General features: G+C 38.4%; 1 protein-coding gene across 1 annotated transcript; it reads right to left on the reverse strand.

Moving 5' to 3' along the window:
* Nucleotides 1–337: 337 nt before the first annotated feature.
* Nucleotides 338–526, reverse strand: LOC114238887 (small proline-rich protein 2E-like). The gene has a single exon (XM_028168602.1). It carries the CDS (start codon nt 524–526, stop codon nt 338–340), a length of 189 nt encoding a protein of 62 aa, XP_028024403.1.
* Between the last annotated feature and the right edge of the window lie 15,566 nt (nt 527–16,092).

Consider the following 16,092-nt stretch of genomic DNA (forward strand, 5'->3'; position numbering starts at 1 on the left):
AACAATTGCTCATCTGGTAGAAACCACTGCCCAGGTGACAGACAGACACAGAAGACAGTGAGAGAATCCTTAAAGGGTGCCCAGGAGGTGAGCTGCTGCTCTTCCTTCTGAGGCTCTGCGATGTTTTCTCGGGTACCTCCCAGTGGGAAGTGGCATAGAAGACTCAGATAGGAAACCAGTGACCATCAGGAATCACCACATGCATACTGCAGGCTGAAGGGTGGAAAGTTTCTTCTGTATCCATGATAGACTTGGAAGAGAAGATGAAGGTGGAGCTGTGGAACTAGGTGAGCCGGTTGTCCTTATCCTTTCCAGATGGAGATAAAAGCTGAAACTGTTACTTGTTCTTGGGTGGGCACTTCTGCTGGCATTGCTGGGTAGGTGTCACAGGAGGGCATTTCTGCTGGCACGGCTGAGGTGGGCAAGGGTCTGAATCCTTCTTAGGTGAGCAAGGATCAGGGCACTTAGTTACACACACTGGAGGTGTCTTGCACTTCTGCTTGCACTGCTGCTCTTGAGAAGACATCTTTCTGGAGTCTTAATTTCTGAAAGACAGTATAAGACTGTGTTCACAGGAAGGAATCCCTACACAGAGAAGAGCAAAAACTTGTGTAACACAAAGAGACAGTATCTCTCCAATCTCTAAGCATGTGTTTTAATCGCTTTAATACCTTTTAATGAATTTCTGACATCCCACTCGTTCTTTAACAAATCTATTCATCAGCCCAGAGAAAACCTTCTCTTTTCTCATACAACTTTTCCAAAGAAAATATCTTTGTTTTAAAGAAACAAGCGATGTTTTCAGTTTTGTTTCTTTCTTTCTTTCTTTCTTTCTTTCTTTCTTTCTCTATGAAAACAACATCTTAAAAAAACGCTATCACAAGTTCTAAAATCCTGGACACTCTCACAAGCAATTTCTATCACCATTTTCTCTCATGAGGACCTTACAGGATGACTTTGTACAGAGCAAAGGGCAATCAGGATGAATGTAAGAGTCTCACAACTTCTAAGATAAATGCCTCTGAAATCACAGCAGAGGTCCAAGAAAAAGCTATAGAAAAAGGTAAATCCTTTACTCTTTATCCCTTCAGGTCAAAATTTCCCATTAATTTCTTTTTCAATAGAGGAATTCAATCTAGGTATCAGAAATCTACTAAATGCAATATAACATTGTGCCCATATTCCAAGTTCCCATCCAATAAGTAGCATTATACCCATGGTCATAACTTTGGACCCATGAAATCTGCTGTCTCCAGCATAAAGACAACATTCGGGGGCCCAAGAACTAATTTGAACTGAAGAATCAGACTCACCAAGTTCTCCAATGTCAATCGGAACTCGAGTAGCAGGAGGATAGCTGTCGTGCAGCAGAGGACCTTTTTATTGGAGCTTGCTGCCCCACCCAAGTGGAAGTGGAGCTGTCCAAACTGGCCTCGTGCAGTCATTTCCCAACCCAAATGCAAATCTATCCATAACTGGCTTGGCAGGGACTCTGAAAACAGGAAATGTCCTGCGCCAGGATCTCCTCACTAGATTATGTTCTCATGACTCACAGAGTCCCTGCCTTAGCTCTGCGTTTCAGTGGTGTATGGCAGTGGGAGAATTTCGGGGGTTCTCTAACTTGTAGGCAAGTGTTCCCTTTCTTGATTGGGGAAGATGACACTTTTCTATCTTTCACCTTCTTTGACTTCTAAAACTGATTACCTAGTTGCACTTGAACTGGTGGCCATTTTGTTGTACATACTGGTTTGAAAATGGCCTGCCTACCTGGTGACACCTTTCTCTTTACCTCAAGTCCTTCTTACAATACATTTCACCTGATCCACAGCTTGCTAAGTGAAATCTCTTCTCCTCTTCTAAAATGGACTGAGGGAAGTTTGCAGATGATCTCAGATGACTTCCCGTCATGATACTTAGATACGTTTAGTAAAGTGGTGACCTCTAGGGTCCTCCTTTCACTGCTTTGCTCCTTCAGATTAAGAACATCCAACAGTCAGATTCCTATGAACTTTATAAATCTGTTTCACTTCCGGCCACAAGGAATTCACTAGGAGCGTAGCATCACCTACCATAATTCCAATTAGCTGGCAGATCAGAACCTAGACTTACAATAGAAACCAAGCCTTTTACTCATACCTCCCAAACGTGACATCCCACCTGCTCTTACCTAATTTCCCCCAAAGGACCTCTTTGGATTCTTCAACTTTTGAAGAAAGCTCACAGGAGTGTTTAAATTTTCTGGCTTCCTGTCCCTTTGAAATCATTGGAAAACCCTATCTAATATGCAATGCCATTCAAATAACTAATTTTATATCTATTTATTATTTATGAATTATTTAAACACGTTGTTTCACATCACATCTAGAATTAAATTCAAGAGATAGTTAAAATCACTTTATTAATAATTCGGTCATTGATGTTAATTGTCATTCATACAAAACTTCTTAATCATTAATAATAATTTTATTATAATTTTAACCTATCTTTAGATTCTTCCATATTGATCACAGTGGAATATAAGAGAAATTAACCTATTTTGTGCTATACTTTCTTCATACAATTTGTCCATGAGCCGGAAGGAATTTTTGATATTTTTTATGGGTCAACTTGAATGGAACAGGTTGCTCAAGTAATTGGTCAATCTTTATTCGGGCTTTTTCTCTAAGGATGTTTTTGGATGAGAGTAATATTTAAATCAGTGCCCTGAGTAAAGGAGTTTGCCCTCTGTAAGTGGGTATGCCTCATATAGTCAGTTGAATGGAAGAAAAGTCTGACCCCTCCCCCATCCAAGCAAGAGACAATTCCCCTGCCTGATGGCCTTCCAGCTAGGGTTGGCCCGGCATATTTTGGACTTTCCAGCCTTCCTAATCTCTCTTTCTCTATTTGTCTCTTTCTCTATCTCTTCTCTCTCTCTCTCTCTCGTTGTGTGTGTGTGTGTCTCTCACTATTCTTATATATATGTATATATACATATATATATATGTAAATTGAATATTTCTTCTGGTATATCATGCACTTGATTCCCTAAGGCCAATTAAATTAAACAATCAAAAAGTTAGTTTAAAGTGATTTTAAAGTAAAAAATATTAATATTACATGATACTTGTGGTGTGTAATTATAACCAATATAATGAGCCTTAAGGAATAACTGAAGTTCAGGAAACAATGCCCTAGTATGTTCTCCAACCCTGGCAAAAGATTTCATTTCTGCCTTTTCAGTCCTGGACCTGAACTATCCTCTGTCCCCTTGGGCACTGAAACTTTTCTTTATGGGTCATGGTTGGTGAGCTGCCCTGTCTCATTTAGAAAAAATTTTCAGCACAGGCTTCATGTTACTGTAGAACGTGGTAACACATTTTTAATAGAATCAGGATGTCCTATCTCACCTGAACCCAACACTCCCCTAGACTGCTGTCATATGCTTAAAATTCCTTTATCAGAAAAATTAATATTTTTTATTCCACCAAAAATATCAGATTTAAATTGTGTGAAACCAAAAAGAAATGGAAGATACCATTTAAGACTCAAACCATCACATATAAGTGACTGAGAGTAGGTTTGGGGTGGGGAGAGAGGATCAGAGCACTAAAGGTCTGAAATCTAGGTGAATTACAAACTTAAGGCTGATCTCTTTGCTTTCTTCTTCTCTTTCCAGATATGCTTTAGGTCTTTAAAAGACAGCAACTTTAAAAATGTATTTTCATGCTCGTTTTCTATCTTCTCCTTCAACCCTCCAGTCCCCTCAACCTGCCATATTACCCTTTGCTCCCCGATGTATACTCCTAACTGTCCAATTTTGTACATTTTCATATCAATGCATTTCGTGATTAGTACTTTCATATTTTTAAAATTCTTGCAGTCAGTAGAGCTGACCAGTTGCAAATTAAAAGTTTAAAGTGATGTTGCTAAATGCCCTTCTTCTCTTGGCCAAATAATCAGGAAGCTTTTCCGGACTACGGTTTTATAATGGGAAAGCAGGAAGAAGAGGAGAATGAGGAGGAGAGGAATAGAAAGAGGAAGCCCTTGAAACCTATGAAACAGTCACCAGCTATGCCCCAGAAAGTGAAGGATCACTGAGACAACCCAGCATCACATTCCATCAGTTAAACAGGTTGGGTTCCCAGAACTGTTTTGTTCCTGTCAGTAAGGAAAAGCTTTTAACCCAGATTACCATTGGCCATGACCATCCAGGGACAGAGCCATGACTAGACCACCTTCAGGAAAGGTGTCTACAAGCAATGTCATCACCAGATGGATCATATAGAGTATTTCAGAGAACAAACAGAAGGAACTCTACTCAACAGATCAGTTACTACTCCCCATAGTTTCACATCACATCTAAAACATAAATCCTTAGAGAAATGTCTGATTTCTGTCATCAAAACATTTGAGAATTAACTGCTCAAATGGGATTGCAGTGTCAGGTACTCCAGCTTTGCTCATACCTGGGGTCATTCCCGCTGAGGACACATCTCTCAAAAAGGGCACATATCATTATAGTCAAAACACCAAAGTCACAGCAAGCCTGGTGCCCCCAACATGTCAGGCAGCAGTCAGTTTATTGGTCGCAGTGGTGAACTTGAACACTCAAGAGTTCCTCAAGATCAACTACATGAAATGCTGCAATGAAGACTACTGTCTCCATTCTGTAGCTTTCTGAGGGTTTTACTATGAATTATAACTATAAGAAAAATGACACGAAAGAATATTTTTTAAAATTTCTCCAATTCATTTTGGTTGTTTAATAAACTTTTTATTTTAAACAAGTTTTAGATTTACAGAAATGTTGCAAAGATAATACAGAGAGTTCTCATATATCCCTCACACAGTTTCTCGTGTTTTTTTTTTTTTCTCGTTTTCTTTACTGGAGTATAATTGCTTTACAATGGTGTGTTCCTTTCTGATTATAACAAAGTGAATTAGTTATACATATACATATGTTCCCATATCTCTTCCCTCTTGCCTCTCCCTCCCTCCCACCCTCCCTATCCCACCCCTCTAGGTGTTCACAAAGCACTGAGCTGATCTACCTGTGCTATGCGGTTGCTTCCTACTAGCTATCTATTTTACGTTTAGTAGTGTATATATGTCCATGGCACTCTCTCACTTTGTCACAACTTCCCCTTCCCCCTCCCCATATCCTCAAGTACTTTCTCTAGTAGGTCTGTGTCTTTATTACCGTCTTGCCACTAGGTTCTTCATGACCTTTTTTTTCCCCTTAGATCCCATATATATATGTTAGCATACTGTATTTGTTTTTTCCTTTCTGACTTACTTCACTCTGTATGACAGACTCTAACTCCAGCCACCTCACTACAAATACCTCCATTTCGTTTCTTTTTATGGCTGAGTAATATTCCACTTTATATATGTGCCACATCTTCTTTATCCATTCATCCAATGATGGACACTTAGGTTGATTCCATGTCCTGGCTATTGTAAATAGAGCTGCAATGAACATTTTGGTACATTATTGTTTTGAATTATGGTTTTCTCAGGGTATATGCCCAGTAGTGGGATTCCTGGGTCATATGGTAGATCTAGTTTTAGATTTCTAAGGAACCTCCATACTGTTCTCCATAGTGGCTGTATCAATTTACATTCTCACCAACAGTGCAAGAGTGTTGCCTTTTCTCCACACCCTCTCCAGGATTTATTGTTTCTAGATTTTTTGATGATGGCCATTCTGACCGGTGTGAGATAATATTTCATTTGTAGTTTTGATTTGCATTTCTCTAATGATTAATGATGTTGAGCATTCTTTCATGTGTCTGTTGGCAATCTGTATATCTTCTTTGGAGAAATGTCTATTTAGGTCTTCTGCCCATTTTTGGATTGCGTTGTTTGCTTTTTTGATATTGAGCTGCATGAGCTGCTTGTAAATCTTGGAGATTAATCCTTTGTCAGTTGCTTCATTTGCAAATATTTTCTCCCAATCTGAGGGTTGTCTTTTGGTCTTGTTTATGGTTTCCTTTGCTGTGCAAAAGCTTTGAAGTTTCATTAGGTCCCATTTGTTATTTGTGTTTTTATTTCCATTTCTTTAGGTACTGGGTCACAAGGATCTTGCTGTGATTTATGTCATAGAGTGTTCTGCCTATGTTTTCATCTAAGAGTTTGATAGTGTCTGACCTTACGTTTATGTCTTTAATCCATTTTAAGTTTATTTTTGTGTATGGTGTTAGGGAGTGTTCTAATTTCATACTTTTACATGTACCTGTCCACTTGTCCCAGCACCACTTATTGAAGAAGCTGTCTTTTCTCCGCTGTATATGCTTGCCTCCTTTATCAAAGATAAGGGGACCATATGTGCATTGGTTTATCTCTGGGCTTTCTATCCTGTTCCATTTATCTATATTTCTGTTTCTGTGCCAGTACCATACTATCTTGATTGCTATAGCTTTGTAGTATAGTCTGAAGTCAGGGAGCCTGATTCCTCCATCTTCATTTTTCATTCTCAAGATTGCTTTGGTTGTTTGGGGTCTTTTGTGTTTCCATACAAATTGTGAAATTTTTTGTCCTAGTTCTGTGAAAAATGCCAGTGGTACTTTGATAGGGATTGCATTGAATCTGTAGATTGCTTTGGGTAGTAGCGTCATTTTCACAATGTTGATTCTTCCAATCCAAGAACATGGTATATCTCTCCATCTATTTGTATCATCTTTAATTTCTTTCATCAGTGTCTTATAATTTTCTGCATACAGGTCTTTTGTCTCCTTAAGTAGGTTTACTCCTAGATATTTTATTCTTTTTGTTGCAATGGAACATGGGAGTGTTTTCTTAATTTCACTTTCAGATATTGAATCATTAGTGTATAGGAATGCAAGAGACTTCTGTGCATTAATTTTGTATCTTTCTACTTTACCACATTCATTGATTAGCTTTAGTAGTTTTCTGGTAGCATCTTTAGTATTCTCTTTGTAGAGTATCATGTCATCTGCAAACGGTGACAGCTTTACTTCTTCTTTTCCGATTTGGATTCCTTTTATTTCTTTTTCTTCTCTGATGGCTGTGGCTAACACTTCCAAAACTATGTTGAATAATAGTGGTGAGAGTGGGCAACGTTGTCTTGTTCCTGATCTTAGTGGAAATGGTTTCAGTTTTTCACCACTGAGGACAATGTTGGCTGTGGGTTTGTTATATATGGCCTTTATTACGTTGAGGAAAGTTCCCTCTATGCCTACTTCCTGCAGAGTTTTTATCATAAATGGGTGTTGAATTTTGTCAAAAGCTTTCTCTGCATATATTGAGATGATCATATGGTTTTTCTCCTTCAATTTGTTAATATGGTGTATCACGTTGATTGATTTGCGTATATTGAAGAATCCTTGCATTCCTGGAATAAACCCCATTTGATCATGGTGTATGATCCTTTTCATGTGCTGTTGGATTCTGTTTGCTAGTATTTTGTTGAGGATTTTTGCATCTATGTTCATCACTGATATTGGCCTATAGTTTTCCTTCTTTGTGACATCTTTGTCTGGTTTTAGTATCAGGGTGATGGTGGCCTCATAGAATGACTTTGGGAGTGTGCCTCCCTCTGCTATATTTTGGAAGAGTTTGAGAAGGATAGGTGTTAGCTCTTCTCTAAATGTTTCACAGAATTCTCCTGTGAATCCATCTGGTCCTGGGCTTTTCTTTGTTGGAAGATTTTTAATCACAGTTTCAATCTCAGTTCTTGTGAGAGGTCTGTCCATATTTTCTATTTCTTCCTGGTTCAGTCTTGGAACATTGTGCATTTCTAAGAATCTGTCCATTTCTTCCAGGTTGTCCATTTTATTGGCATAGAGTTGCTTGTAGTAATCTCTCATGATCCTTTGTATTTCTGCAGTGTCAGTTGTTACTTCTCCTTTTTCATTTCTAATTCTATTGATTTGAGTCTTCTCCCTTTTTTTCTTGATGAGTCTGGTTAATGGTTTATCAATTTAGTTTATCTTTTCAAAGAACCAGCTTTTAGTTTTATTGATCTTTGCTATCATTTCCTTCATTTCTTTTTCATTTATTTCTGATCTGATCTTTATGATTTCTTTCCTTCTGCTAACTTTGGGGTTTTTTGTTCTTCTTTCTCTAATTGCTTTAGGTGCAAAGTTAGGTTGTTTATTTGAGATGTTTCCTGTTTCTTAAGGTAGGATTGTATTGCTATAAACTACCCTCATAAAACTGCTTTTGCTGCATCCCATAGGTTTTGGGTCGTCGTGTCTCCATTGTCATTTTTTTCTAGGTACTTTTTGATTTCCCCTTTGATTTCTTCAGTGATCACTTCGTTATTAAGTAGTGTATTGTTTAACCTCCATGTTTTCGAATTTTTTACAGATCTTTTCGTATAATTGATATCTAGTCTCATAGTGTTGTGGTCCAAAAAGATACTTGATATGATTTCAATTTTCTTAAATTTACCAAGGCTTGATTTGTGACCCAAGATATGATCTATCCTGGAGAGTGTTCCATGAGCCCTAGAGAAGAATGTGTATTCTGTTGTTTTTGGATGGAATGTCCTATAAATATCAATTAAGTCCATCTTGTTTAATGTATCAATTAAAGCTTGTGTTTCCTTATTTATTTTCATTTTGGTTGATCTGTCCATTGGTGAAAGTGGGGTGTTAAACTCTCCTACTATGATTGTGTTACTGTTGATTTCCTCTTTTATGGCTGTTAGTATTTGCCTTATATATTGAAGTGCTCCTATGTTGGGTGCATAAATATTTACAATTGTTATATCTTCTTCTTGAATCGATCCCTTGATCATTACATAGTGTCTTTCTTTGTCTCTTGTAATAGTCTTTATTTTAAAGCCTATTTTTTCTGATATGAGAATTGCTACTGCAGCTTTCTTTTGATTTCCATTTGCATGGAATATCTTTTTCCATCCCCTCACTTTCAGTCTGTATGTGTCCCTAAGTCTGAAGTGGGTCTCTTATAGACAGCATATATATGGGTCTTGTTTTGTATCCATTCAGCCAGTCTGTGTCTATTGGTGGGAGCATTTATCCATTTACATTTAAGGTAATTATCGATGTGTATGTTCCTATTCCCATTTTCTTAAATGTTTTGGGTGTGTTATTGTAGGTGTTTTCCTTCTCTTGTGTTTCTTGCCTAGAGAAGTTCCTTTAGCATTTGTTGTAGAGCTGGTTTGGTGGTGCTGAACTCTCTCAGCTTTTGCTTGTCTGTAAAGGTTTTAATTCCTCCATCAAATCTGAATGAGATCCTTGCCAGGTAGAGTAATCTTGGTTGTAGGTTTTTCTCCTTCATCACTTTACATATGTCCTGCCACTCCCTTCTGGCTTGCAGAGTTTCTGCTGAGAGATCAGCTGTTAACCTTATGGGGATTCCCTTGTGTGTTATTTGTTGTTTTTCTCTTGCTGCTTTTAATATGTTTTCTTTATATTTAATTTTTGATAGTCTTATTAATATATGTCTTCAGGTGTTTCTCCTTGGATTTATCCTGTATGGGACGCTCTGTGTTCCCAGGACTTGATTAACTATTTCCTTTCCCGTATTAGGGAAGTTTTCAACTATAGTCTATTCAAATACTTTCTCATTCCCATTCTTTTTCTCTTCTTCTTCTGGAAGCCCTATAATTCAAATGATGGTGCGTTTAATGTTGTCCCAGAGGTCTCTGTGACTGTCCTCGGTTCTTTTCATTCTTTTTTCTTTATTCTGCTTTGCAGTAGTTATTTCCACTATTTTATCTTCCATGTCACTTATCCGTTCTTCTGCCTCAGATTTTTTGCTCTTGATACCTTCTAGAGAATTTTTAATTTCATTTATTGTGTTGTTCATCTCTGTTTGTTTGCTCTTTAGTTCTTCTAGGTCCTTGTTAAACGTTTCTTTTATTTTTTCCATTCTATTTCCAAGATTTTGGATCGCCTTTACTATCATTATTCTGAATTCTTTTTCAGGTAGACTGCCTATTTCCTCTTCATTTGTTAGGTCTGTTGGGTTTTTACCTTGCTCCTTCATCTGCTGTGTGTTTTTCTGTCTTCTCATTTTGCTTAACTTACTGTGTTTGGGGTCTCCTTTTCGCAGGCTGCAGGTTCGTTGTTCCCATTGTTTTTGGTGTCTATCCCCAGTGGCTAAGGTTGGTTCAGTGGGTTGTGTAGGCTTCCTGGTGGAGGGGACTAGTGCCTGTGTTCTGGTGGATGAGGCTGGATCTTGTCTTTCTGGTGGGCACGTCCACGTCTGGTGGTGTGCTTTGGGGTGTCTGTGGCCTTATTATGATTTTAGGCAGCCTCTCTGCTAATGGATGTGGCTATGTTCCTGTCTTGCTTGTTGTTTGGCATAGGGTGTCCAGTACTGTAGCTTGCTGGTCGTTGAGTGGAGCTGGGTCTTTGTGTTGAGATGGAGATCTCTGGGAGATTTTCGCCATTTGGTATTACATGGGGATGGGAGGTCTCTTGTGTACCAGTGTCCGGAATTTGGCTCTCCCACCTCAGAGGCACAGCCCTGATGCCTAGCTGGAGCACCAAGATCCTTTCATCCACACGGCTCAAAATAAAAGGGAGAAAAAATAGAAAAAAAGAAAGAAAGAAAGAGGATAAAATAAATTAAAATAAAATAAAGTAAGATAAAATAGAAGTTATTAAAATAAAAAATAATTATTACGAAAAAAAAATTTTTAAGTAAAAAAAAACAAACAAAAAAATGGACAGACAGACCCCTAGGACAAATGGTGAAAGCAAAGCTATACAGACAAAATCTCACACAGAAGCATTCACATACACACTCACAAAAAGAGGAAAAGGGGAAAAAATAATATGTCTTGCTCCCAAAATCCACCTCCTCAATTTCAGATGATTCATTGTCTATTCAGGTATTCTACAGATGCAGGGTACATCAAGCTTATTGTGCAGATTTAATCCACTGCTTCTGAAGCTGCTGGGAGAAATTTCCCTTTGTCTTCTTTTTTCTCACAGCTCCCTGGGTTCAGCTTTGGATTTGGCCCAGCCTCTGTGTGTAGGTCGCCTGAGGGCGTCTGTTCTTCGCTCAGACAGGACAGGGTTAAAGGAGTAGCTGCTTCGGGGTCTCTGGCTCACTCAGGCTGGGGGATGGATCGGTACGGATGCTGGGTGAGCCTGTAGCGGCAGAGGTCACCATGACGTTGCAGCAGCCTGAGGAGCGCCATGCATTCTCCTGTGGAAGTTGTCCCTGGATCACTGGACCCTGGCAGTGGCGGGCTGCACAGGCTCCCAGGAGGGGCGGTGTGGATGGTGACCTGTGCTTGCACACAGGCTTCTTGGTGGTGGCAGCAGCAGCCTTAGCATCTCATGCCCGTCTCTGGGGTCCACGCTGATAGCTGGGGCTCGTGCCCATCTCTGGAGCTCCTTTAAGCAGCACTCTTAATCCACTCTCCTTGCGCACCAGGAAAGAAAGAGGGAAGAAAAAGTCTCTTCTCTCTTCCGCAGCTCCAGACTTTTTCCCAGACTCCCTCCCGGCTAGCTGTGGTGCACTAACCCCTTCAGGCTGTGTTCACGCAGCCAACCCCAGTCCTCTCCCTGCCATCCAACTGAAGCCCGAGCTTTAGCTCCAAGGCCCCGCCTGCCCCAGCTGGTGAGCAGACAAGCCTCTCGGGCTGGTGAGTGCTGGTCGGCACCACTCCTCTGTGCGGGAATCTCTCCGCTTTGCCCTCCGCACACCTGTTGCTGTGCTCTCCTCCATGGTTCCAAAGCTTCCACCCTCCGCCACCCACAGTGTCCACCCACAAAAGGGCTTCCTAGTGTGTGGAAACCTTTCCTCCTTCACAGTTCCCTCCCACTGTTACAGGTTCCATCCCTATTCTTTTGTCTCTGTTTTTTTTTTTTTTTATTTTACCCTACCCAGGTACGTGAGGAGTTTCTTGCTTTTTGAGAGGTCTAAAGTCTTCTGCCAGGGTTCAGAGGGTGTTCTATAGGATCAGTTCCACGTGTAGCTGTATTTCTGATTTATCTGTGGGGAGAAAAGTGATCTCCACGTCTTGCTCTTCTGCCAACTCATCCTCTCTCAAAATAGACTTTAAAATAAAGAACGTTACAAGAGACAAGGAAGGACACTACATAATGATCAAGGGATCAATCCAAGAGGAAGATATAACAATTATAAATATATATGCACTCAACATAGGAGCGCCTGAATACATAAGGCAACTGCTAACAGCTAAAAAAGGGGAAATCAACAGTAACAAAATAATAGTGGGGGATATTAACACCTCACTTACACCAACGGGCAGATCATCCAAAATGAAAATAAATAAGGAAACAGAAGCTTTAAATGACACAAGAGACCACATACATTTAATTGATGTTTATAGGACATTCCATCCAAAAACAGCAGATTATATTTTGTTCTCAAGTTCGCATGGAACATTCTCCAGGATAGATCACATCTTGGGTCACAATCAAGCCTCAGTAAATTTAAGAAAATTGAAATCATATCAAGCATCTTTTCTGAACACAATGGTATGAGATTAGAAATGAATTACAGGTGAAAAAAAGTAAAACACACAAACACATGGAGGCTAAATGCAACATTACTAAATAACCAAGAGATCACTAAAGAAATCAAAGAAGAAATTAAAAAATACCTGAAGACAAATGACAATGAAAACACGATGATCCAAAACCTATGGGATGCAGCAAAAGCGGTTATAAGAGGGAAGTATATAGCTACACAAGCCTACCTCAAGAAACAAGAAAAATCTCAAATAAACAATCTAACTTTACACCTAAAGGAACTAGAGAAAGAAGAACAAACAAAACCCAAAGTTAGCAGAAGGAAAGAAATCATGAAGTTCAGAGCAGTAATAAATGAAATAGAAACAAGCAAAACAATAGCAAAGATCAATAAAATTAAAAGCTGGTTCCTTGAGAAGATAAACAAAATTGATAAACCATTAGCCAGACTCATCAAGAAAAAGAGGGAGAGTACTCAAATCAATAAAATTAGAAATGAAAAAGGAGAAGTTACAACAGAAATCGCAGAAGTACAAAGCATCCTAAGAGACTACTACAAGCAACTCTAGGCCAATAAAATGGACAACCTGGAAGAAATTGAAAAATTCTTAGAAAGGTATAACCTTCCAAGACTGAACCAGGAAGAAACAGAAAATATGAACAGACCAATCACAAGTTATGAAATTGAAACTGTGACTTAAAAACTTCCAAATAAGAAAAGTCCAGGACCAGATGGCTTCACAGGTGAATTCTATCAAACATTTAGAGAAGAGCTAACACCTATCCTTCTCAAACTCTTCCCAAAAATTGCAGAGGAAGGGACACTTCCAAACTCATTCTATGAGGCCACCATCACCCTGATTCCAAAACCAGACAAAGGTACTACAAAAAAAGAAAATTACAGGCCAATATCACTGATGAATATAGATGCAAAAATCCTCAACAAAATACTAGCAAACACAATCCAACAACAAATTAAAAGGATCATACACCATGATCAAGTGGGATTTATCCCAGGGATGCAAGGATTCTTCAATATGTGAAAATCAGTCAATGCAATACACCATATTAACAAATTGAAGAATAAAGACAATATGTTCATTTCAAGAGATGCAGAAAAAGCTTTTGACAAAATTCAACACCCATTTATGATAAAAACTCTCCAAAAAGTGGACATGGAGGGAACCTACCTCAACATAATAAAGGCCATATACGACAAACCCACAGAAAATATCATTCCCAAAGGTGAGAAACTGAAACCATTTCCTCTAAGATCAGGAACGAGACAAGGATGTCCACTCTCACGCCTATTATCCAACATAGTTTTGGAAGTCCTAGCCACAACAATCAGAGAAGAAAAAGAAATAAAAGGAATACAAATTGGAAAAGCAGAAACAAAACTGTCACTGTTTGCAGATGACATGATACTATACATAGAGAATCCTAAAAATGCCACCAGAAAACTACTACAGCTGATCAATGAATTTGGTAAAGTTGCAGGATACAAAATTAATGCACAGAAATCTCTTGCATCCCTATACACTAATGATGAAAATTTCTGAAAGAGAAATTAAGGTAACACTCCCATTTACCATTGCAACAAAAAGAATAAAATACCTAGGAATAAACCTACCTAGGGAGACAAAAGACCTGTATGCAGAAAACTATAAGACACTGATGAAAGAAATTAAAGATGATACCAACAGATGGAGAGATATACCATGTTCTTGGATTGGAAGGATCAATATTGTGAAAATGACTATACTACCCAAAGCAATCTACAGATTCAATGCAATCTCTATCAAATTACCAATGGCATTTTTTACGGAACTAGAACAAACAATCTTAAAATTTGTAGGAAACAAAAATGACCCCGAATAGCCAAAGCAGTCTTGAGGGGAAAAAAACAGAGTGGGAGGAATCAGACTCCCTGACTTCAGACTATATTACAAAGCTACAGTAATCAAGACAATATGGTACTGGCACAAAAACAGAAACATAGATCAATGGAACAAGATCGAAAGCCCAGAGATAAACCCACACACCTATGGTCAACTAATCTATGACAAAGGAGGCAAGGATATACAATGGAGAAAAGACAGTCTCTTCAATAAGTGATGCTGGGAAAACTGGACAGCTACATGTAAAAGAATGAAATTAGAACACTCCCTAACACCATACACAAAAATAAACTCAAAATGGAATAGAGACCTAAATGTAAGACCGGACACTATAAAACTCTTAGAGGAAAGCATAGGAAGAACACTTTTTGACATAAATCACAGCAAGATCTTTTTTGATCCACCTCCTAGAGTAATGGAAATAAAAACAAAAATAAACAAATGGGACCTAATGAAATTTCAAAGCTCTTGCACAACAAAGGAAACCATAAACAAGACGAAAAGACAACCCTCAGAATGGGAGAATATATTTGAAAATGAATCAATGGACAAATAATTAATCTCCAAAGTATGTAATCAGCTCATGCAGCTCAATATTAAAGAAACAAAATACCATATCCAAACATGGGCAGAAGAGCTAAATAGACATTTCTCCAAAGAAGACATAAAGATGGCCAAGAAGCACATGAAAAGCTGCTCAACATCAATAATTATTAGAGAAATGCAAATCAAAACTACAATGAGGTATCACCTCACACCAGTTAGAATGGGCATCATCAGAAAATCTACAAACAACAATTCCTGGAGAGGGTGTGGAAAAAAGGGAACCTTTTGCACTGTCGGTGGGAATGTAAATTGATACAGCCACTATGGAGAACCATATGGAGGTTCCTTAAAAAACTAAAAATAGAATTACCATATGACCCAGCAATCCCACTCCTGGGCATATACCCAGAGAAAACCATAATTCAAAAAGACACATGCACCCCAATGTTCATTGCAGCACTATTTACAATAGCCAGGTCATGGAAGCAACCTAAATGCCCATTGACTGATGAATGGATAAAGAAGATGTGGTACATATATACAATGGCATATTACTCGTCATAAAAAGGAAAGAAACTAGGTCATTTGTTGCGACGTGGATGAATCTAGAGACTGTCATACAGAGTGAAGTAAGTCAGAAAGAGAAAAACAGATATCATATATTAACGCATGTATGTGGAACCTAGAAAAATGGTACAGATGAACCAGTTTGCAGGGCAGAAGTTGAGACACAGATGTAGAGAACAAACGTGTGGACACCAAGGGGGGAAAGCCGCGGGGCAGTGGGGATGATGGTGTGATGAACTGGGCGATTGGGATTGACATGTATACACTGATGTGTATAAAATTGATGACTAATAAGAACCTGCTGTATAAAAAAATAAATAAAATTAAATTAAAAAATTAAAAAAAAACAAAAAAAACAACGAATACTAAACTTTCTTTGGGTTATTTCTATGGAAATATGTTAAAATAAATGTTTCAAACATTCCACGAAATTCGTAAAAGTCTTATATGTTCTGGTATACTGTTATAAGTCATAATTCTAGTTATTATTTTAAAATGTATATCTCAGAAATAACTAAATTTCCTTGTCAATTGCATTATTTTGAACTTTCATCAAATCTTTAACCGTGGTCATTTTAAGTCTTTTGTCGTTTGCAGACAGTTCTAGGTATACTCTGATGCTTTTGCAAAAATGTTCCTATAAAAGGGTTTCATCT

The sequence above is a fragment of the Balaenoptera acutorostrata genome, chromosome 1 (genome assembly GCF_949987535.1).
Source record: "Balaenoptera acutorostrata chromosome 1, mBalAcu1.1, whole genome shotgun sequence".
NCBI lineage: Eukaryota > Metazoa > Chordata > Mammalia > Artiodactyla > Balaenopteridae > Balaenoptera > Balaenoptera acutorostrata.